General features: G+C 35.4%; 2 protein-coding genes across 4 annotated transcripts in view; one reads left to right on the forward strand and one right to left on the reverse strand.

Moving 5' to 3' along the window:
* Positions 1 to 12,406, forward strand: part of LOC123707696 (long-chain-fatty-acid--CoA ligase 4) — a 58,774-nt gene extending 46,368 nt beyond the window's left edge. For all 3 annotated transcript variants that reach the window (XM_045657975.1, XM_045657974.1, XM_045657976.1), the window contains 9 exons: positions 1,252 to 1,503; positions 2,232 to 2,450; positions 2,658 to 2,773; positions 3,696 to 3,839; positions 4,013 to 4,191; positions 5,247 to 5,346; positions 7,382 to 7,535; positions 9,561 to 9,836; positions 10,539 to 12,406. In XM_045657975.1, the coding sequence (XP_045513931.1) occupies positions 1,252 to 1,503; positions 2,232 to 2,450; positions 2,658 to 2,773; positions 3,696 to 3,839; positions 4,013 to 4,191; positions 5,247 to 5,346; positions 7,382 to 7,535; positions 9,561 to 9,836; positions 10,539 to 10,693 (1,595 nt within the window). In that variant the 3' untranslated portion in view covers positions 10,694 to 12,406. The remainder of the gene's footprint in view (positions 1 to 1,251; positions 1,504 to 2,231; positions 2,451 to 2,657; positions 2,774 to 3,695; positions 3,840 to 4,012; positions 4,192 to 5,246; positions 5,347 to 7,381; positions 7,536 to 9,560; positions 9,837 to 10,538) is intronic.
* A 719-nt stretch (positions 12,407 to 13,125) lies between these two features.
* LOC123707697 (venom serine carboxypeptidase-like) lies at positions 13,126 to 19,967 on the reverse strand. Its single transcript, XM_045657977.1, has 8 exons — positions 19,872 to 19,967; positions 19,190 to 19,656; positions 16,636 to 16,748; positions 16,137 to 16,307; positions 15,457 to 15,624; positions 14,666 to 14,928; positions 14,078 to 14,206; positions 13,126 to 13,588 (listed from the first exon to the last, which is right to left on the reverse strand). The coding sequence occupies exons 1-8, from the start codon at positions 19,904 to 19,906 to the stop codon at positions 13,405 to 13,407; spliced, it is 1,530 nt and encodes a 509-aa protein (XP_045513933.1). The 5' UTR covers positions 19,907 to 19,967; the 3' UTR covers positions 13,126 to 13,404.
* Positions 19,968 to 23,292: the final 3,325 nt, after the last annotated feature.

A 23,292-nucleotide genomic window follows, 5' to 3' on the forward strand; every position in this document is an offset into this window, starting at 1 on the left:
TTGACAAATTATTCACCGTTAGACTCCTACATTATCCGTATCGAACAGTTATGACAACTTCGATAATGTAACTCAAGCTGGAAAAATAATATTGATATAATATCGCGTATGCTACGGAAACCATTGACAATAGACCATAGAATTATAGAGGACATAAATGTCTACAAAGCGGTACCATATGTCGATGCATTTTAAACTGAATCGTCATGCAAGAAATGTCACTGACATTAGGAATGTGCACGCAATACCACCCGTTATCGTTACTACGATTTTTTTCCTAATACTTAACATAATTTAGCATATCGTTCGTACCAATCCCGTTATTGATATGCACCTCTACAATTCTTAGCAAAATACATATTTGATAAAGTTGATAATTAAAAGTGATTAATTTCAATCGAACAAAGATTACCCAATACAATATAACCTGATTTCAAAGCTATTAAAGAGTTGTCGTGATAACGATGTAATCAGTTTAAGTAGCACTCAATTATAATTAAATAGTACTAGGCTCTCATACTTCGGAAACCTCGCGAATACCTCAAGCGTCAAGACAGGGTCAAGAGCTGTTCTTTGGTGTTGTCTATGGTAACTTTAGATGTAATATATTGGGACTTTGTATTCAAGTTACATGTATAAAAGCGAATCGCAAAAGACTTAGCACAAAACTCGAACGACGGTTGGACAAATTAGACTAATGATTATTTTTTTAACCCTAAGAAAGGTTGAATTAAAACAATTTTTTAACCGGATTAAAGCTATATGTATTATTATAAACTTATAAATTTAAAATTTTCCGACCTTTCGCGTGCTTTACAGCGTGCTTGGTCACGGTGACTGAAGACAAAAGGTGTTGAATGTCAAAAGTATCTACCTACTACTGTCATCTTTTAGTCGATACCAACTCCGGGGAAATAAATACAGTTAACACATCTTTCTTCACAGAACAGAACGGTAGAACGGAAGAGAAGAACTGGCAATTAACTCTCCGCCACTCTTTTTCATCGCCAAGTTTTTTGTTTACACAACGTTTTTAATGAGCTGCAACCATTACACCATGTTCCACATGTATAAGTAATCAACTATTATAATAAAAAATTGAGAAAACAAAGATTTAACCTCTATCAGCAGTAGGCATGCTGAAATAGGAGCACGCACTTACATTCTCGTGGGAACTACACGTTACTACGTTAATTAAGAAACAAAACATTTCCGTTCCGAATCTTCTTTCATATTTTCATATCTTTCCAGTGGTCACAATCTACGCAACGCTTGGTGATGAAGCTATAGCCCACGGAATCAACGAAACAGACGTTTCTACCGTCATCACTACACACGACCTCCTACCCAAGTTCAAGAAGATCCTTGCAAAGACTCCGAAGGTGGACACCATAATTTTCATGGAAGACCAGCTCAAAAAGACGGAGAGAGATGGGTTCAAGCCTGGAATTAAGATCGTCGCTTACAAAGAGGTTATACAGAAGGGAAAGCACTCGAAAATTGGTACGTACTCACCTGTCTCTTTTCATCTCATCATAAACGGCATATAACAGAAAGAGAGGAGTCTATCTCCACAGGCCACACATGGGTGTATTCATTAATTTATTTTAATATTTACTTATAGAGGGGGTAAGACAAGCTGGTGCTCTTTGTAATGTTACTTAACCAGCCAGTTAATAGACTTATCAAGAATAATGTATTGATTTGACTTCCCCTATAACCCCCCCCCCCCCCCCACTCATTTATCATATAAATGAATTATTTATGTTTAATTAGTTTGGTTTCGAAGCTATATAGGGTTGTTCCGACTAAAGACGTTCACAAAGTTATAACTCTTCGAAGGTAACATACATATCAGTTTGTTTCATTTTTATATTTTAATTTATAATATATATTTATGGACAGTCAGTAGTTAGTTAGGACAATGTCGTCTTGAGTGTTGTCCCCATACGTACATACACCTCATTTTCACACCATTTCACAACAGCCGAACTAACTTCAATGTATTTAATATCTTTTATAGATTTTTTCCTTTCGTAAATGTTTGAGCCTTTTTGTATATACAATACATATATTATGTATTCCATCTTTGGCTACATATTGTTTTCTGTAATATATTATGTATGTTAGCTGTAGGATTACATGATAAAAAAATAATTTTTATATAAATAAAAATTCCGAAAATTTCAACTTTCGTATTAATTTATTAATTCAAATTCCATCTGTTCCAGAATGTATCCCACCAGCTCCGTCCGACACAGCGATCATAATGTACACATCTGGTTCAACTGGGGTCCCGAAGGGCGTGGTGCTATCCCACAGGAATATGATAGCGACATTGAAGGCTTTCGCTGATGGGGTGCCGATGTATGATGATGATATGCTCATGGGATTCCTGCCTCTGGCTCACGTGTTTGAGTTGCTGGCTGAGAGTTTATGCGTCATTGGTGGTAAGTTTTATGCTTTTTCGTTTATTTTGTGAGATTCGATTCCTAGGGAAATGTAGTTTTTTTTTTATATTTTGGGATGACCAATTCGCGTTTTTTTGATCACTCTCTTTACGAGATGAAACATTGTTTGCCTATTTTTCATTTCACACACGACACAAGGTAGTGTCATTATTTATGAAAATTAGTACAAAATAATCTTTATTATAGGTGTACCCATTGGCTACTCAACGCCGCTAACAATGTTGGACTCGTCCAGTAAGATAATGAAGGGAACCAAAGGAGACGCAACAATCTTACAACCCACCTGTATCACCACTGTACCAGTGAGTATACTGTGATTTAAAAAAAAATGTTTTGGTTGGATTTGAAGGTCTGCGTGCGAACTTGCTCGAAAGAAAAAATCTTGAGAAAACCGTCCTCAACCAAAGGATTTTTGGGCTGTCCGGTTTGTGCTTGAGACAATTTGCGTCGGGCTTGTCTCACGCAAACGAAGTAGTATGGAAATGGCCTATTGTCAAGTTGGTTTTTTTCATGACTCAGATTTGCATCCAAAATTATGTATGAAACAAAAAAAAAACGTTTTCGGGTTTTTATCGCGTCATTTAATGTTTCGTCCTTATTGCGCACATGTGATAGAAATTTCAATCATTCTCGTATATAAGTTGCAATGTATTTATATCCGCAGAAGCCCCAAGCGGCCCTAGAACAGTATGCCTTAAATTAAAAAAAAATATATATCAAAATCGTATTCCAACTGACATACAGGTCAATTATCAAACTTAAATAACTGTCAAGAGCTGTCAAATACTTTTTCTATTGAAAGAAAACACTTTTTAACCGGATTGAAGCTATGTTTTATTATAAATGTATACATATTTCTTTTACATAATTTAAAATTTTTTTTTGGTCACCGTGACCACGCACGCTGTAAATAAAAATAAATAGCTTCAATCCGGTTAAAAAGTGTTTTCTTTCAATGTGTAAAAGCTATCTTAACAAAAGACAATACTATACTTTTTCTTCTATATTTTTTTTTAAATATTATGGCAATAGTTTTAACTTTATGCCAGATTCAAGTAAAACGTTGGGGAAAACACGCGAGAAAAATTTAACAAAGACATCAACGGAAACGTTTTTTCTATTTGTATTTTGACATATTTGACACTGCTCAAGCGGAAATTGTAACTAATATCTTTTGGCCACAGAGTCCGATATGAAATCTGACCTTTTTTATATTTGTTTCAGCTAATAATGGACCGTATCAGCAAAGGTATCACGGACAAAGTGTCTCGTAGCGGTGAATTTGCGAACGCGTTCTTTAAGTGGGCGTATTCGTACAAACAGTCGTGGATGAAGCGTGGCTACGACACACCTTTGCTCAATCGAGTGGTAAGTTTGTAAATAACGAAAAAAATTAACTAACTAGTATACTTGTACTAAAGTGGTTGCCTGAAAAAGATCGCTTGTAAGCAAGAAAGCCGCCAGTTGCCCTCCTTTTGATTTAATTAAATTCATTTTTTTTATATTGAAGTGTAAATAAATAAATAAATAATTATTTTCAGGTATTCAAAAAAGTCGGACAATTGCTCGGCGGACGTGTACGTCTAATGATAGCGGGCGGGGCCCCGCTGGCGCCGGACACTCACACGCAGGTCCGGCTCTGCCTTTGCTGTGACGTCATCGCTGGATATGGTTTGACAGAGACCACATCCTGCGCCACGATCATGGATCTGCAGGACAGGTGAGATGAATAAACGTGATATATATCATACAGTAACCTTTTAACCTAATTTATAATGGTTTAATTTCCATTCGTTTATTTAACTTTTGACAGGTCACGCACATGAAGTTTCACAATAATATTCTGTAGAATGTACTACAGAGAATACCGTACTTCATGGACGGTCACCGCCCACTTAGTGATGTGCCATTCGTATGGAAAGACCATAGACTATAAAAATCGTTCGAAATAATTCGATTTCATAAATTATTTTGTTTATGCAATGAAATATTTACGTTGTAATAACTTTTTTGTGAGAAAAAAAATAATTAAATAAGTTATCAATCAATATCCAAAATCAATATTTTTGCGAAACGTCAAAGACTGACAATGAGTAGGTATTATGTTTTCTATGATTCACTGAATGTTTACCAAAGATGGCGACAGCGGTTTGTTTGTGTTTGTCTTGTCAGTGCCACAGGTCAGGGGATTTAACGAAATTCTCCATAATTCGAATGTTGCGGATATATGTTGTCGACTCAAAATCAATATTTTTTTATGCTTTGTTATTCATATAAGGTTTCAATCGAGTCTACCGTACCCCTGGACGAAATTATTAATATAGAATCCACATCATATATAATAAATAAAAGCGCCCAAAAATAAATCGATTTCAAAAAGAATCGAATCAGTAAAACTATAGGGTATAACTTTTTTCACTAGTACTCGAACTGTCAAAAGTTAAACGAATGTAATCATGATAGTGTATATGTGTCCGCTTCTCAAATTCGTGTACGCATAACTCGAAAACACCTGAACTGGAACAATTCCCGCAATATCCAAGGTCCTCCTCTGAGGTCCATTCGTATCTCATGTCACAGTGTCCTCTTGAGCGCTGTCAAGTACGTCATACATAAATATTGGTTTGACAGGTTTGGTTGACGTTCTAGAATACAAGTCAACGTTTCGTAACGGGTTTTCAAACTTAGTTTATTATAATAATTAATTTTTATACTCTTTCAAGTGTGCTATCTTCTTTAAATATTGTTTTTTAAACGGTGTTTGTGAATTTTCAGATCAACAGGTCGCGTCGGAGCACCCACGACTGGAACTGACATAAAACTCGTCAACTGGGAGGAGGGAAACTATAGAGTCGGGAATAAACCCTTCGTACAGGTATGTTCCACTATGAATTGTTTTGTATCTCTTGTACTATGAGCAATTGTCGTACGTAAGTGAAAAAAGCTCGGTTTGAGATGCCGCTGCAAAATAAAATTATTTATTTATGTACTTTTAAAAGTCCAGAACGAATCACATACAAACACAGAGAACACGCACAAAAAACATTTATTTATTTATTTCCTATTTTTACAGTAACTTAATATTAGGTCCTTACATATGAAATTGGTGTTTTGTCGTACTGGCCACTTTGACCTCAAATACCTCCTCTTTGGTTAGGAATTTCAAATTCAAATTTGTACAGCTATTTACTCATGTATTTGTGCTTCGATGACCGTCATTCATTTGTTTTTTTCTATTTGCGTCACTCATTTTACAAAATGGAAAACTTAAAGTATCGCATTATTTACGAGTACGAGTTCCGCCGAGGCACTAGTGCTGCGGAAACGACTCGAAGGGTGAATGATGTGTATGGCGGTCATGTTGCAAAAGAAAACACAGTTTCAGGTTCATACTTTGATTAATTAAATATATTTATATTTAAAAATATTCGACTTTTTGTTCCTCCCATACAAAACGCCAATTTCATATGTAAGGACCTAATACTAATGCAATAGAAAACTAAACTAAAAACATAATTTAACAAGTAAAAACTTAAAATCTAAACCATTTTATAACTAATTATAAATTATGCAATTCTTGTGAATTCAGCCAGTGTGCAAATAAAAACATCCGTCTCACGAGCAATAATATTTAGGGTGCGCAAGACACGCGTAAATGCTTCTCTAAGTGAGTACGCCTAGAGTGATTATTTGGCACACGTAGCCCTAGTCTCTCCAACATTTCCGCATTATATTCCAATATTTTGCCTCTAAGGACCTTAAAAATATATAATGTGATAGCAAGGTCCCTCCTTACTTCTAACTTGTCGTATCCCAAGACAAACAAAGTTGGATACATGACTGGTTAAATGTATCTCGTACAGTTATTTTGAATACGCTCAACCATTAGAGAATATTTATTTTCTTGTGGGGTCCAAATTATAGAGTAACATTCCAAGTGGCTTCTATATTAGAAAAACCTTTGGCCATGCGCCAAATAAACCCTAATACATATGCATCAATGACACATCATCATCAGTCGGTAGCTTATGTCTGAGCGTGGTCGAAGGAGGCTGATCAGCCTTAAACTGTGTATAGTTTCGAGTACGTTGAGTCGTGTTGGTGTACGGTCACGTGGTCTTTTTGCCATTTTGTATTACCAACCACGATAAGTTTCTCCAAGTTCATATTGCCTTTGTGCATTGTGTGGCCGGAATAAGAAATAATTCGCTGTCGACATATAGTATACGGGCGAGTCCGTATACGTTGAACGTCAAGAAACATATAGTAATTTGGTGATACTAAATTTTTAATATTCTTCAAGTTCATGAAAATTTGCTGGACGATTACACGATTGGTATACGTCAGTAAAAGGAATGTATACAGAATATATTATTTATTTTATTTCGTATCACTTTGTTACACTACAATAAAAAAAACTAAACATAATTAAATTAAAAGGAGGGCAACTGGCGGCCTTATCGCTTTCGAGCGATCTCGTCCAGGCAACCATTGTGAGTTAAGAAAAAAGATGTATTAAATTACATAAGATAGGCAAGAAGTGCAAAAATACATGTTATACACTGTTATTAAGACAAAACCTGAACAGGAACAAAAAAAACCAACTTATCTAAAAAGATGATACATTAAAAATAAATAGTAAAAAGACACATTATTCAAGTTTTCTAGATTCCTTAAGTCCTATTATACCTTTATATTTCTTTTCTATGGCTTTATGCTTAATTTTCGTATTCTGACATACGAATTGGAATCTTGTAGACACGACGCACTACTAAAAAAATGTATGCCTGGTCTACGTCCAGGTAATTGGGAAGTGAGTTTGGAGGCCGGTAATGTTACCTGCATGTGCCATTTTTCATTTTTTGGATCTATTTTCATTAAAACGTTAAGCGCAACTTGTCGATTTCCAGGGTGAGATAGTAATCGGTGGAGACAGCGTGGCAGAGGGTTATTACAAGAATCCCGAGAAGAGTCGAGAGGAGTTCGTGGATATAGACGGGAAAAGGTGGTTCCGCTCTGGAGATATTGGGGAATTGCATCACGACGGCTGTATTAAGATTATTGGTGAGTTATTTTTATTTTTGTTCGTATACATTTGACCTCTAGATTTATATTAAAAATATTTAATAATATAAACTAAAATTAATTGTAAATTTACATTTACTATCAGTTCGCAAGTCAAGGGCGTAGAGCGGGCAAGAAAAACTGGCAAGAAACTTTCTGCCACTCTTTTTACTCGCAATGTTTTGAGTCACACAAATTGTCGGAAATTGAACAAATCAATCCCAAGGATTAGGATTTTCATTTCAATATTCGTCAAATTTATAAAAAGCTTTATTTGATTATTTTTACGTTTAACGATTTAACGATCCAATTTCACTTGAATACAATTTCCATATAAGGAGTGGTTTATCTTCTGGAGCCTTGTTGGTCGTACCAGATCGTCATGGTAACTTTGCATTGTATGGGCTCTAATCGGACAATTAAAAAAACTTTCCACCGTTAGAATCCAAGATTATCCCTGTTAGGCTATAAAATATTTTCAAAAAGTTAACGAATTCGTAAGAAAACTTCCATAATTGAAATGTTACAAGTAAAAATCACTATATCGCGGACTCTACTTTTGACCAAGAGAGACTTGGGACGAAAATGATGTTGTACAGTTAAATAGAAGACATATATAGACATATATCTATAAAATAACTATTTTGTTGGAACTGAAATCTACTACATTATACACGAATAAACTGTTCTCCGCTGTATTAATTGCGTTAGTAAGAACATTGTCTAAAATAGTGTTTTTTCGATTAATTTATTATTCAATACTCGGTGAGAAAAATTATACCGTCACATTTTTCAGTTACGCGCCTTTTTCTTGTCCCAACCACAGTTGATTCGCAGAGAATCAAAGCCATTAATAACAAAAATATATAATAACGATAACAATGATAGTTATAAATCTATTACAATTAATGAAATTCTGTAATAATCTTAGTAGTAATAAGGTGAAATGAAATGTATTATTTGTTTGATGTGAAACATCTATAGCCGCACTTAAAACCGATTTATGGCGTGTTCGATCTTGATAATGTTATGTCCGATAGTTTTGTAACATACTTCAGTTACCATCGACCAATTGTCACAGTTAAACCGTCCTCAGAGGCATCATCGAATATAACTATTACCGAAGTCACTGATTAAACGAATTAAGTAGTCACGATTTGAAATAAATTCGTAAATTTTTGTATTTAATGAAAATAAATGTTTATTCAATAAATAGTAATCGATATTTGGAAAAAAATCGTAATATTTTATTTTATCATTATGACATATTTAGTTGTTATCACAATATGTTATTTTCTGCATATAACTTTTACAAAATAATGTCGATGTTTCACATCTGCCAGGCGTCCCGTGACGGCTCATATTTTTTTAAATTCTCGCATTATCAGCCACTTATCTTCTCCGTATATTTTGTCTATGATAATAAAAGCCTTTTGTTAAACTTTATCTAATTTAAACAATTACTGTAAAGTTCAATTAAGTAGATCATTTTTCGACAAATAAGGTCAAAGAAGATTCACTTCTAACGTGTGTACACTACACGCACACAATTTTAATTATTATTTTTATACAAATAGATTTTTTATATTGTGTTCATCTACCAAACAAATAAACTTCTCAAAAATAAATAATATAAAGGTAGCTAATTATACTTAAGTTCATATCTTTTGCGACCAAAGATACATCTTAAAAAATTTTTTTTAAACTTTAATATTACGGTTTTACTCTTGTCTAATTTTAAATAAAAAAAGAAAAGAAAAACTTCTTTAGGTATTTAGGTAAAAACAAGACGCTGTTTAAGATGATTGCACATGTGTGATGTTATTTAAAATTTAGTTTTTAAGGAAGTGATTCAGATGAAAAAGGGCGTTTTTGGGTTGCACAAGCAATCTATATACAAATACAGGGTTTGCATTGTGTGTGGTATGGTGTGTTCGGTATGTTTGTCCAAAAAGGTCTAAATCGACACGTGTTTAAAAAAAAACCATTTTTTTATACCTTAAATAACTAAACCAAACATTTCAGACCGCAAAAAAGATCTGGTGAAGCTCCAAGCCGGTGAATACGTGTCTCTGGGCAAAGTTGAAGCGGAACTGAAGACGTGTCCAATCGTCGAGAACATCTGTGTATACGGAGACAGTTCGAAGACCTACACCGTGGCCCTTCTGGTACCGAACCCGAGACACCTGGCGGAGCTGGCGACAAGGATCGGTCTTCCGGAGATGGAGTTTGAACAGCTGTGTCAGAATGCGGAGGTTGAGAAGGCCGTGGTCAAAGAGCTGGCGGATCATGCGAGGAAATGTAAGTATTAGTAGTGTTTTACAATACTATTTAAAAACAATACAATTTTCAGGCTCTTAGAATTAATTTTACTCTAAAGAAATAGAGTAAATTAAAAAACAAGTATTTTCGGTCTCAAAGAATTAATTTTAGCCTAAAGTAATAGTCTTGCCAGAGATAAAAAATACTATTTTCAGGCTCTTAGAATTAATTTTACTCTAAAGAAATAGAGTAAATTAAAAAACAAGTATTTTCGGTCTCAAAGAATTAATTTTAGCCTAAAGTAATAGTCTTGCCAGAGATAAAAAATACTATTTTCAGGCTCTTAGAATTAATTTTACTCTAAAGAAATAGAGTATATTAAAAAACAAGTCTTTTTTCGGTGTCAAAGAATTAATTTTAGCCTAAAGTAATAGTGTTGCCAGAGATAAAAAATACTATTTTCAGGCTCTTAGAATTAATTTTACTCTAAAGAAAAAGTGTTGCCAAATTAAAAAAACAAATATTTTTTCGGTCTCAAAGAATTAATTTTAGCCTAAACTAATAGTGTTGCCAGAAATAAAAAAAATACTATTTTCAGGCTCACTGAATTAATTTTACTCTAAAGGAAAAGTGTTGCCAAATTAAAAAACAAATATTTTTTCGGACTCAAAGAATTAATTTTAGCCTAAAGCAAGTATTATTCTAGTATTGCCAGATATAAAAAAAAATCCTTTTTTTCAGGCGGCCTTGAAAGATTCGAAGTTCCTGCAGCGGTGAAACTTTGCACAGAAGTGTGGTCACCGGATATGGGTCTAGTTACCGCTGCCTTCAAAATCAAGAGGAAAGACATCCAAGAACGATACAAGGAAGACATTAAGCGAATGTACGCGTCATGAGTCGCCATCACATCCGCGACACGATCACGCAATATTGAAATAGGTAACTTGAGAATTGGTTAAAAGACTTATTTATCTAAAAAGAAATAGTTTTTGCATTGTCAAAGACCCTAGCAAAAAAATGTAATTTCAATATTATTATTATTTATTTATTTCGATATTGCGTGGTCTAAAATGTCTAGTAGCGGCTTCGAACGCGGACGTTGTCTCATTCAAAGTCGATTTTGCCGCTTATTTATTAGGCAAAATATTTGTTTAATTAAATTTTGAAAAATGGTGACGTAAAGTAAATTGCCTATTAAATATGCGGCCGTGTAAATGGTTGTATAAACTGCTTGAGATTAAATTTTATTTGTATATCGAGCATCACAATACTATAAGATGTAAAGAAATTTCACGTATGCCAAAAGTGTTGTGGGCTGGCCAAATCCATAGATTACAGAACGATTTAATGAACCCAAACTTATTCGATAGCAATTTTCTGCTAAAGAAATAGTGTTACCAAATTAAAAAAAAAACATATCTCTTATCGGTCTCAAAGAATTAGCCTAATGTAATAGTGTTGCCAGATATTTTAATGATTTTATTAAGTCATAAGGAATGACAGAACTTAAAAAAAAATTGTAATACGGTCGGCCACAACTTACTACTAGCTGTAGACGTCGTTTAGTTTAAAATTTGTAAATAGTGTAGAGTATTCTAGGCTTTTCTCATCAGTTATTAGATCTGAGGTTAAGAAAAAAAAGTGAGAAACGAAGTGCAATTTGTCGGATTTGTTTTAAATTGGCCTAGTGCAGCAGCATCGGTTTTGATGCGGTTATTATAAGTTATGTTTTAGTACTTAGACGGAATCTGCTGTTGTATCTTCAGCCGACGATTCTGTGGTCGTTGGCGCTTATGCCTTTGCATAATCCAAATGTTTTAGTTTTATTAGGCAATTGTACTCATCCTATGTTCCTCTTCGTTTCGCAGTTTGATGCATTTATGAAAGTCTTTTTAAAGCCATTTGCATTCTGAAACACATTTAGTACTTGACAATTAATGTCAAAGTAATTTGATGTTACACCTATTTTTCGAAATTTACTGGTCGTAATAAATTTTGACTTGAAGCGAGTAGTTGCACGAAGTATCCAGAAGTGCATCTCAATATTTTCGTAATGATAAACTTCTATCAACTTCGTGAGTGTTTAATAACGTGTTTGCATTCTGTTACGCATTTAGTAGTTGACAATTGTAATATGTTGCGGAATTGCTTTTCGAAATTTACCGAAATATACTCGTGCAACTGTTCGACGGGAGTTCGAAATACATTTTGACTTGAAGCGAGAAGTTGCACGAAGTATCCAGAAGTGCATCTCAATATTTTCGTAATGATAAACTTCTATCAACTTCGTGAGTGTACAGGAAAATTTTTATAGTACATTCGGATAGCAATATGGGAGGGAAGAAATGCAATTTTTTATTGTCGTGCTGGAACACTGTATGATATGTATATGTTATATATACATGGAATTCCATGTATTTAAGTATGTTACTATAATAGGTAGCGTCACTTTTAATGTTAATACTTTTGAATCGTAAATTTAAATGTTAATCGATGTTGTAGAGGTTTTGCTCAGTTGGTTTGTTTAAAAATCTTAATATTCTGAAAACATTTTTTGTATTATTTATTCAATAAATAATGTTAATAAAATCATTTTATGTTTTTATTTTTGTAACGCAGTCTACAATTTCAGGTGGTTAATGGGTGAATCATATTCACCTACATATAGAATAAAATATGTGTACATACAATAGTAGCTTCTTACGAGCTGTCTGGCATTAATCTAACCTATCATTTGACGAATAATATATATGAATAGTGGACGAAACACAGAGATTTTTTATTTATTTATCAACTCTATTCCATTACATATTAGGTACTACTAAACTTAGGCGATGGGCTGCCCTACCGCTAACAAGCTATCTAGTCCTGCCAATCCATATGAAACGCGACTAATAAGGAAAAATAAATACTAAAATAAAAAAATATTAATAAACTTCATTACAAAGTAAAAACTAAAAGCTTAAAATCCTTTGAATCACGAATCACAATGCTACGTTTCAAAATGTATGAAAACAATATAATTAATGACATTAAAGTCATGATTAACTATATTATGCTTAAACAGATGGAAAGGATATTAAGAGATGTTTATATAGAAGACTAGAGTGGAAGGCAGTAATCACATGTAAGGGTATACGATAATTTTATGGCGGATACGATACACAATCGTATTTTACGCTTAAAACTAAACTGTGAGATGGATTGTCGTAGCTCGTATATACGACATATATGGTTGTATAACCACAGATAAAAAAGTGGTACTTTTCAGGCTCTTAAAGCTATTCCAGCGATACATATACAATGAGCAGAAAGAAAACGTTATAACTTTAGCACAAACTTTTATTGTTACTGTTCTATTTGAGGTATTGTTCTAGCTAATGTTGTAGTCATAGTTAGTCTATTAAAAAGCATATATTATTAAGCTGTCACTCTAGTAGAGGCCTGGCTACAATAAAAACACATTTATGAAACAGACAAAGAAAAATGATGTCATGAACTTATAGCGTAACTAGTTGTATATATTTATATAAACAAATGCTCTTTATTTATAGATAAAGACACTGGAAACATAAAAACATACATTTCACAAATATTTGAAGGTTTTTCATATATTTTTGAAAAATGAATTTAAGTATTGTTGTTCTGAAACTGTAGTTTCTCTCGCAATTGGTCGGTTGTATATCCAGTTGGTGACGAGGTGTTGGGCCCTCCCTGGTTGGTCTGTGGGTACCATATGCCCAGCTCCACGTACTACCGCCTCGGTCAGATTGCCCCCACTTTTGATCCACCTGCGGATATAAAAAATGGATGCAACAAAAATAAATTAGAGTATTGTTTAAAGAACTCTATTTCTCATTACAAAATTATATTTTATTTACACGAGAAACTAATAAAAAATATTATGAGCAAGTTTCACGTCCCAATTTTAGTTAACTACATTCACTTTGACATGCATTTTTAATGCCCCCTTGAATCTGTCAAACACGCCAATATTGCGAACTTTAGATGGCAACCGATTAAACAGTTGCACACCCTAATACTCAATCGACCTCTTCGAATAATTTGTGCGCGGCTTCGGCAAGATAAGCAAACTCTAATATTGAACTCCGAAGAAGTTATTAAAATTCAAATGCCTTGTTTTTAAATATTTTAAATTAAATATTTAATTTACAAACACAAATGTTGTTTTATTTATATTTGTTAGTAACAGGTTAGCAAATCAAAGCGCTAAGTGGCCATCTAACAAAACCTAGCAGAGTGGACTAAGCTTAACATACCCTGCAAGTTTCTTGTTGTAGATAAATGAATGTCTTTGGGATTCTATGAATTGTTGTTTTCCTCTCCATTGCCATGTACGGTGGTTTTCAGCTGACGATATGCACGGTAGAAGTTGATCTAAGTGGCCGCTATAATCAAAAACTTTGTTCACAATACTACTAAATATCTATACACTATAGTAAACAGGGCTGAATTTTGAGGTCACGGACTGATGAAAAATAAATCTAGTGGAGTTGTTTACTCAATAATTAATTGTGACCAAGATTTGAGTTTGTGTTGTGAATAGTATTTAACAAATATATATCAAAATACTAATACAATTAGTAGGAATTTAAAACATTTATTCTCCGAAGTCTACTGTGAGGGCCCCTCTATTGTGAGGCCCCAGGGTCTGTAGCCCTCCCTTAAATCTGGCTCTGATGGTAAAGATAAAATATTCAATATTTATTAATAAAATGGAGGAAATATTTTTATTGTCTAATTAACACTTTTGATAAGCGTGACTCGAATGTCCAGTAATTAAGTTATCATGAATGTTTCATTGACAAGTTAAAAACTAATAAAACTTTCCTTAATTCAATACTTACCAATACGACAAAACCCTGTAATCATTATCCAAAAGTTCTTCAAACAAATTCTGTGAACTGCTCAAAAAGTCAGGCACCAATTTGATGTTAACTGTCATATTCATGAAGCTATATTTTATATCTCCTACATGGATTGCCTTTTTTATTTCCGAAGACTTTAAAACTTGTGCAAATTCTCCAAGCGTTGATTGGTCTTGGAGATAATTGTACGCTTGTTTTTGATGCGTTAGAATCAATAAAACTGTTACAATTCTCATCCATTTCTGAAAAAAACATCTTATAAGCATTCACCGAAAATACTTTTTCTTAGAAAATTGATTTAATGAAATGTAAAGGAAGGCAGATCAGGCGTTAAGCTTGGTTAATGTTTCAAGCAAAATTTGACGAACAATATTACGTACGCTACCGTCTAACATAGCGATGATTGAATCGCGAACTTTTACTTACCTCCGTATGTCAAAAACGTATTGCATTTGACGAGACAAGATTTATACCAAAAGCTAGTTGGACACTCATTCGATACGCTCCTATCTTTAAGATCCCTAAGTCGAAATGGTTCAGAAATACTATAGTGACAGAGCTGGTTCCACATAGTGCGTGGCAAAAACTGCCTTAAAATGTGTAAACTTTCAATTCTGCCTTGACGTCCGATGATTAAGCTCCGAAGAACTTCCATGAACACTTTTAATGGTAAATGCGTTAGAAGTTCGTTAAATAGGATCAAGTGGAAGGAGCTGATACTATATTTTTAACCTATTGTAATTGTAAAGACTGATAAATACTATACTTACACTTTTAGCAGCGACATTGTCATTTGCATCGATATCTGCTTGGAAGGCTTTTATATGTGGTTCCATGGTTTTCATCTGTTCTTCGTCCAATGCACCCATGTAATAGAAAAGACGGTTCACGTTTCTCATCATAGATGGGTCAACATATGCATTACCTATGAGGAAGCCCTGAAATATAAATCCTTCATTTCAGTAATGTATCCGGAAGTAAAAACGCCTTTCAAAACAAATTTTATTAATCTATACAGAGATATAAAATTAATATTCGAATCTTGGTTCTACAGGAGAAATTTAAAATCTGAGGTCTGAGTAATTAAGGCGAGTGGCTTCTCCGGAGAATTTATGAAAAATTTATTTTAAAACATTCTGGACATGGACCACTGGCAACATGAGGACTCACAATCGAACGCGAGCTGGTTTCATTTGTTGATTTCGTAGTGAGGTAGGTAGATCAGTTCCTTGTATTTAGTTGTATGGTTTGTTTATCAATGCATAAATAGTAAAACACTCTAGTAAACTTATTAATGATAGGTCCTTAGCAAATGGATAGGAAGAGAAACAGAAAACATCGCGCTTACCACGAAGAGCAAAATATTTTACGTACTAGTACATATTTTGTATTAAATCAGAAAACATTAAAAAATTCCTGTCGTTACAAAACAATAAAAAAATTGATTTACCTGTAAATTTACATCTAGCAATCCATCCCTTCTCGCTCTGTGTAGTTCCACACCCAACGCAGGGACATATTTGCCAGCATACGATTCACCAGCTACATACAATGGTGCTGATCGCAATTCGGGAAAAACTTGTAAAAACTGCGTCACAGTGGTCAGTAAATGTTTTGAGTACTGAAAAATAGGCAATGTTTACCTAGAACCTAGCCACTACTGGTTAAAGCTTGCAGTTGAACCCCAACTTTCATCATGGTAAACCAAAAAGTGTGTATACCTACATACTAAGCAAAACGCAAAAGTGCGTACGAATTTCAATGCGTTATAGGGTTCTTTATACATTCAAAACATTCGAGAAAATTACTACGACCTTACTAGACTGATAGACAATAGCTAGAATTTAACTATTATGATTCACTCTAAGGTGACATGCCTGGCTCCTGTACCATAAATTATTGAAAACTCCGTTCTGATTATGAGAAAACTAATTAAAAATGACACTTACCGTCGTCATATTTTCGGCATAGCCATCCTTGTGGTTTGTGAAACTATATCCACATCCAATGGGATTATCAATAAATAATATTGAGTGGTTTCGGGTCCATGTAAACGGGTTACCTAAGAATACCAAATACACAATTGTTTACGTACACTGTAATTTTTACTAGTATTTTTTCTAATATTATTATTATTATATTATTTTTGTTTTTTGGGTGCATACTAACTGTTGTGGTCCTTGGCAGAACGAAGGCTACGGTCACGTCTGCTCCGGCAGCATAATGCTGAGCCAAGGGCCAGTTACAACCACAACACACACTTAAAATGTACCTTATTCCTTAAAAACAACATTTTTGTCGTCGTCGAACGTCGGACGTCGAGGTGATGAGGTGGAATTTTGTATTCTGCCTCGACGTCCGATGATGAAACTCAGCTGCAGGTATTAATCCGAACAACACCTGTGACCACTCTCCATGGTAAATGCGGTAGAAGATGCTGAGAGATCCCACATCTCTATGCAACGGCGATTAAGCCGCTCGGAAAGTGACTGGTCGGCGACCATGCGGTCCGAATAGGGCTAAGCGGAAGGAGATGGCACTGGGGAGCCAGCTCAGCCAGTCCAGCTCTTATGTCCTTGTTTTTGTATTTTATATAATAAATTAGATACACCTCTAAAAACAATGACGGTTGCTAACTGACAAATTATATGGAAAATATAATATCTACGCAACGCCAAAAGATCGAGCCGGTCGGAGAGGGATTGGTCATCGACGATTCGAACCGCTCTTCGTTGGATACGGTCAAGTGGAAGGAGCTGGTACTGGGGAGCCGCCGCCCAGAGGTGAGAACAGTATTCCATGTGGGGCCGTATTTGCGCTTTATAGAGTTGCAAGCGGTGGCCCGGAGTGAAGTACCGTCTCGCCTTGCTAAGCACACCAAGCTTTTTGGAGGCTAATTTAGCCTTTCCCTCCAAATGACCGCGAAACTGAACGTCGTTCGATATGTCAACGCCAAGTATTCCGATGCTGGCTTTGAGAAGAGTGTTTTCGAAAAGAGGAGTAGCGACAAAGGGTGCTTTTTTCGCGGAAAACGCGCAAACTTGTGTCTTCTTGGGGTTAAATTGGACTAGTTTTAGTCTACCCCAGTCCGATACTCCACGTAGTAGAGTTTTGACTTCAGACATAAGTTTGTTCCGGTACTTATCGACAACTGCCCGAGAAATACCTGCCCGGCCAGTGTAAAGAGTATCCCCAGTGCTGTCATCCACATAGGAATGAATGTTGCTCAGTTGCAACATATCATTGATATGCAGAAGAAACAGGGCGGGAATAGAACACAGCCTTGTGGAACTCCAGCATTCACGGGTTTAAGGTCGGAACATGCTCCGTCGACGACGACCTTGATGCTCCGATCGGCCAGAAAACTGGAGATCCAGTTGCATACTTTTTCGGGAAGCTCATAGGCTTGAGCTTCGAGAGCAGTGCTTTGTGCCACACCCGATCGAAGGCTTTCGCTATGTCCAAACTAACCACAAGCGCCTCCCCCTTGGACTCAATTGCCTCTACCCATCTATGTGTAAGGTCGCCAGCCGAACGACCACGACGAAAGCCATACTGATAATCGCTAATCAGCTGGTGGCCCTCTAGATACCTCAAGAGCTGGCCATTAATAATGGATTATATTATTTTGGAGAACAAGGAGGTTATAGCTATTGGGCGATAGTTGGACGGATCAGAGCGATCGCCTTTTTTAGGGATCGGATAAATCGAAGCGGTCTTCCAGCACTTCGGGACAGTGCCGAGTACATGTACCGGGAAAGGCGCGTCAGGACCAAAGTCAACTCAGGAGTAAAAGTACGCAGCACAATTGGAGGGATGCCATCCGGCCCGCTCGACTTATGAATGTCCAAGGAAGACAGTGCTTTGCGAACAGCACGTTGCCGGAATGTGATTTCCGGAATCGAAAAATCACACCGCGAAATCATCGGTGGTGATCTTCCTTGGTCATCCAAAGTCGAGTTGGACATAACGAGACAGCCCAAGAGGTCTGCCTTCTCCTTCGCGGTATGGGCGAGCGAGTCATCCTCTCTGTGCAGTGGTGGAATGGATAGATCACAAAAATTCCCTTGTACAGCTTTGGCGAGAGAAGGCTCGCTTCCCCGAAGAGAATTGGGCCAATCTCTCGCCAAATCTGACGATGTGCTCTAACTTTGCCTTAGTGATTTCCCGTTTGCAGGACCTGGAGGCTGAGTTATATGTTTTTTTTATGTTCGCTGGTATTGGCATCACGAGATATCGCCGCTCCCGCCTATGCCTTAAAGCTTTCTCGCTTTCAAGGCGATGCCGCCTTGCAAGAACGCCCATATCATATATAAACTACAGACTAAAATACATATATGTTTAACATATAACGTAATGTAATTAATATATACATACAGGAGCTTATAATTAGTATTGCAGATCTGCAGATCATACAGTAAAAAATGTTTTACTCTAGATTACGATTATTATATATCAAAAATAATACAGGAAGAAGTTTTTGTTTGACTGACGAATACATACGTTTAATTGCCCCCAATTTGCTGACTCTTAGGGGTCCCATCTCTTCAAACAGTCCCACAAGACTAGAGACACCAGGTCCACCTTGAAGCCAAATAATTAACGGAGTTTCATTGACTGGTTTTCTTTCCACGGGAAAATACCAGAAAAACGAGTGTGAATCATACTTTTCATCCACAGTAATAAAACCCGAATAACTATTAACGCCTGCAAAAAGTTTTGGGTCAACTTTACTCAGTTTTCTTGCTTCTGCGATTTGTTCCGTTTTTATGTAAGGCGTTAGAATTAGCGCAGTTCCATTATCTAGTATTTTAGCTTCCGGACAATCCAGCATGCCACCTACGTCGTTAGCACTATCGCATGTTGGTTCTATATTAGTGTCCACTGGTGGTTTATAAGTTGGCAAGTCTATCTTAGACGTAATGTTAAGTTCAATTATGGCATTGCTTAGAAGAACTTTAGCGTACGCACTGAAAGTTATAATAAGTTAAGTGTCTTTATTAAGAACATTTAATGAAATTACATAACATAACGTAGACCATATTTACTTATAGTTAAACCTAATTTCAAATAACTAATAAGTTTGTCTGTAAAACTTTGATCTGATTTTTAATTGGTTTGTAAAAAAACTCGTGTAGTTTTCAAATATTAAGACACATGAACAGTATTAGTTCTTTTAACTTACCTTGAGAAAATAAAGAAAATAATTATTAATTTCATGTTTTACTGTATGACACGTGTTCACCCACTACGAAGACATAACTTACTGTGTAGATAATGAATGAATATGTACTGTACCTTGAACTTTTTGATCTTTAGTATCAAATTCAAACTGTTCCCATAATTTATAAATTCTAAATAATAAATTATAAAAACATTATCGTATATCTAGGAAGGAAAGGGAAAATTCCATTAAATTTCAGCTGAAGGAGCTGACTCAGAAACAATCAAGATTAATTGTCCAAAATAATTTTCATGGCCACAATATTCATTTTTTTCAAAAAACCTTTATTTGATGTTGTTGTGTTGATTTTCAACAATAGTACTCGAGCTCCAACGGAGTGAAAGCCTTCTCCAAATTCTTCCACTTGTTTCTTACCCTCACTATAACTAACCTACATTCTAATCCTTCCTATCTTCCTAGGTAGGGTGGGTCCTCTTTTTTTTCTTCACACTGGGACATTCCATGTAAGGCTCTTTTTAACCCATCTGTCATCACAAACACGCGCAATGAGACCAGCTGTTATGTAAGGCTTTGTATTGCACCGTTTTAAGCCTTGTCTTTAAGTTTCAGCCGAAGAATAGAACGTTCCATAGCCTAAACTTTGGCATACTCCAATCTTTTTTATTAGTGCCTTACGAAAAATCCACGGCATCCTAATAAATTAACGTTAAATTTGTCGAATCCTTAAAACAGCTCCAAATTTGGTTGTAAATATTTTCATCACTCCGAAGTGGTGTACGTAACAAAAATGTGGTCGCGCATAATCTTTAACCCAATTCAAATTAATTAAAACACCATGATTTGTAAAATGAATGAAAGAAGGTACACATTTCTTGCTTCAACCTAACCGGATCACAATCGCTACTTACAATAAAAAGAAAGGTTTTTTGGGAAAGGTCTTAACGCATATCCCTACGGTATTTACACCAGCAGGGATTATGTGGGACTCTACTTAATAAACCCACTAAAACCTGACGGATGAATTCAGCTCACCAAAGGGCGGAGGCAGGTAACAGCTGAGCCCTATCCATATCCCCGCCAAACGCAAATACTATCATGACTCCTCTCACGCACAAATCTTCAAAATCTTAACTAGGGGAGACGTGCGAAAATACGGCGTCGCTGCCCTGGTCTTCGTTTCCTTACTGGCGGAGCATCTGAATCATTTTCAAGCTGACGCTCCGCATTCTCTTTCTGATTCATGACATGTTTTGAATGAACTGGGTTCAAAAAGAAGACCAGAAAAAGTTTGGAAGCTGGACGAGTCAAGTTTTGGAAATTACCCTGATAAATGAAAAGTTGTTGGCGCCGTGGATTTGCCAGTACAAGAACTATCGCATCTTCTGGCAAAGATAACGTCACGATCTTGTTCACTGCCAGCGCCGTTGGTGATAAATTTCCACCATTAATTATCAATAGAGGAAAAAATACATGGGACCAATGGATGTCGGAACTAGGTTACATGAATACATCTTTGGCTGCTACGCCAAATGGTTGGATAGATTCTGAAGTATTTGAAATGTATGCTCAATACTGTGCTGCCGCATTTAAGCGAGGATCCGCAAGCATTATTAATTTTTGACGGTCATTCTACTCACATCCAATTGAAAATTTTAGAAGCAGCACAAATCGCGGAGTGACGATTATAAAGTTACCATCACATGGAAGCCATTTACTGCAACCAACCGTAAGATTTATCTGTTTTCAAATCATTGAAAAATAGTTGAGACGAACTTGTACAATGGCAATGTAGGTAAAAAGTTGTCGAAACATGAATTTAGTCACATTATTGGAGAAGTGTGGCGTGAACTGAATCCCAATATTATACGGAATGGCTTGGCGGAATGGGAAGAAAAGGAGGCATATCACCCATCTAACAGAAACGCTGCTCCAGAAGAAACATTTGACCCTGAGTCGATAAAAAGATTTAAACAATTTAAAACATCCAGAAAAGAAATTCCTCCTTAGAAAGCTCTGAGATTGCAAATAGTACTCCACAAGGCAAACAACAGCCGGGAACCTAAAGAGGATACACAGATCACACTGAATGAAAACAATACAGTATATATTGAAAGTAATGAAACTTCAAAGCCTCAACTAACTCTGTTTGCAGTGACTTCCGAATTGCCTTTGTAAAATCAAGGATTGGGATTTAATAACTTAAACGACACAAACACACCGAGCACTAAGAAGATCAAGATTATTGAAGATCGAATTTTGTCTGCTTCAGAAAATATTTCTTTCGAAACTTTACTATTGTAAAAAAATCTAGTGCGTTTTATAACAAATAAGTCAGTGAAGTATTACGTGGGGAATATTATTGCTGTTAGTGAAAATAACGTGTAATTTTTGAGAAAAATAAAGAACAAGTAGGTTTATGTATTCTCACTACCCAGACGCGGAGGATATATCAGAAGTTGAACATTATGATGATATTGCAATTTTTCTTCAGAAGCCTAATATACATTTGACGAAAATTTTAAAAATCACAATATTCAGTAATGTTTTATACATAGGACAACGTGATTACCTAATTTACTTAATCTTAAGAAAACAGTGTTGATTTTTATGTATTGTTAAAGAAGAATGATTTATTGATAACTATCAATATTATAAGTGTTAGTAACATATGTCACATAGAAAAAAAGCCTTAAATTGAATTAACTAAAAGATCTTGCTGGTTTTCGTTACACTATATAGTTATGTAATGATCATAACTAATCATAACACTTGTAATTGTAAGGGCAAAATGCAGTCAGACTTTTATTCTAATAAATGGTGTATAATTTTAAGTTGTGATTAGAAAAAAAAATGGCACCCCTGGAATCTTGGTTGGGGCGAACGCATCTACAAGAAACAAGGAAAATTCGACGCCATAGCCCCGAATATTTTTGCTCAACGTCTTAATTATCCTAAAAATCCTAAACTTTGTGCAGAATTTGGCTTACAAGATAATAAGCTAGATTACTAGTACTTTTATAAAGTATCTCTAATTAAATTGTGAATAGCTCTTCCAAACAAATAATACTACTGAAAGACGCATTCGCCCCACTTGAGGTTTTGACGTCTAAAAATTGAAACTTTTGTAAAAACGTAATTTACACGTAGAAGTTACTTAAAATGCCATGACATTGCATTAAATTATAATATTTGATTAAATTTCCTAACATGTTCATAGCTTATGAGGACGTATAATATGTTTGCTATAACCAAATATATTTGCTATTAGCTAGTATTGTGACGCATTAGCCCTGGTTAACCTATTATCTATTATTGACCTATTACATAGTATCTAAACAAGTCCACAATCAACTACGCATTCGTAGATACCCTCTTGTATCTATGTGATACTTTAAAAACTAAGCAATTAATAAAACACTAT

Source organism: Pieris brassicae, chromosome 3 (genome assembly GCF_905147105.1).
Source record: "Pieris brassicae chromosome 3, ilPieBrab1.1, whole genome shotgun sequence".
NCBI lineage: Eukaryota > Metazoa > Arthropoda > Insecta > Lepidoptera > Pieridae > Pieris > Pieris brassicae.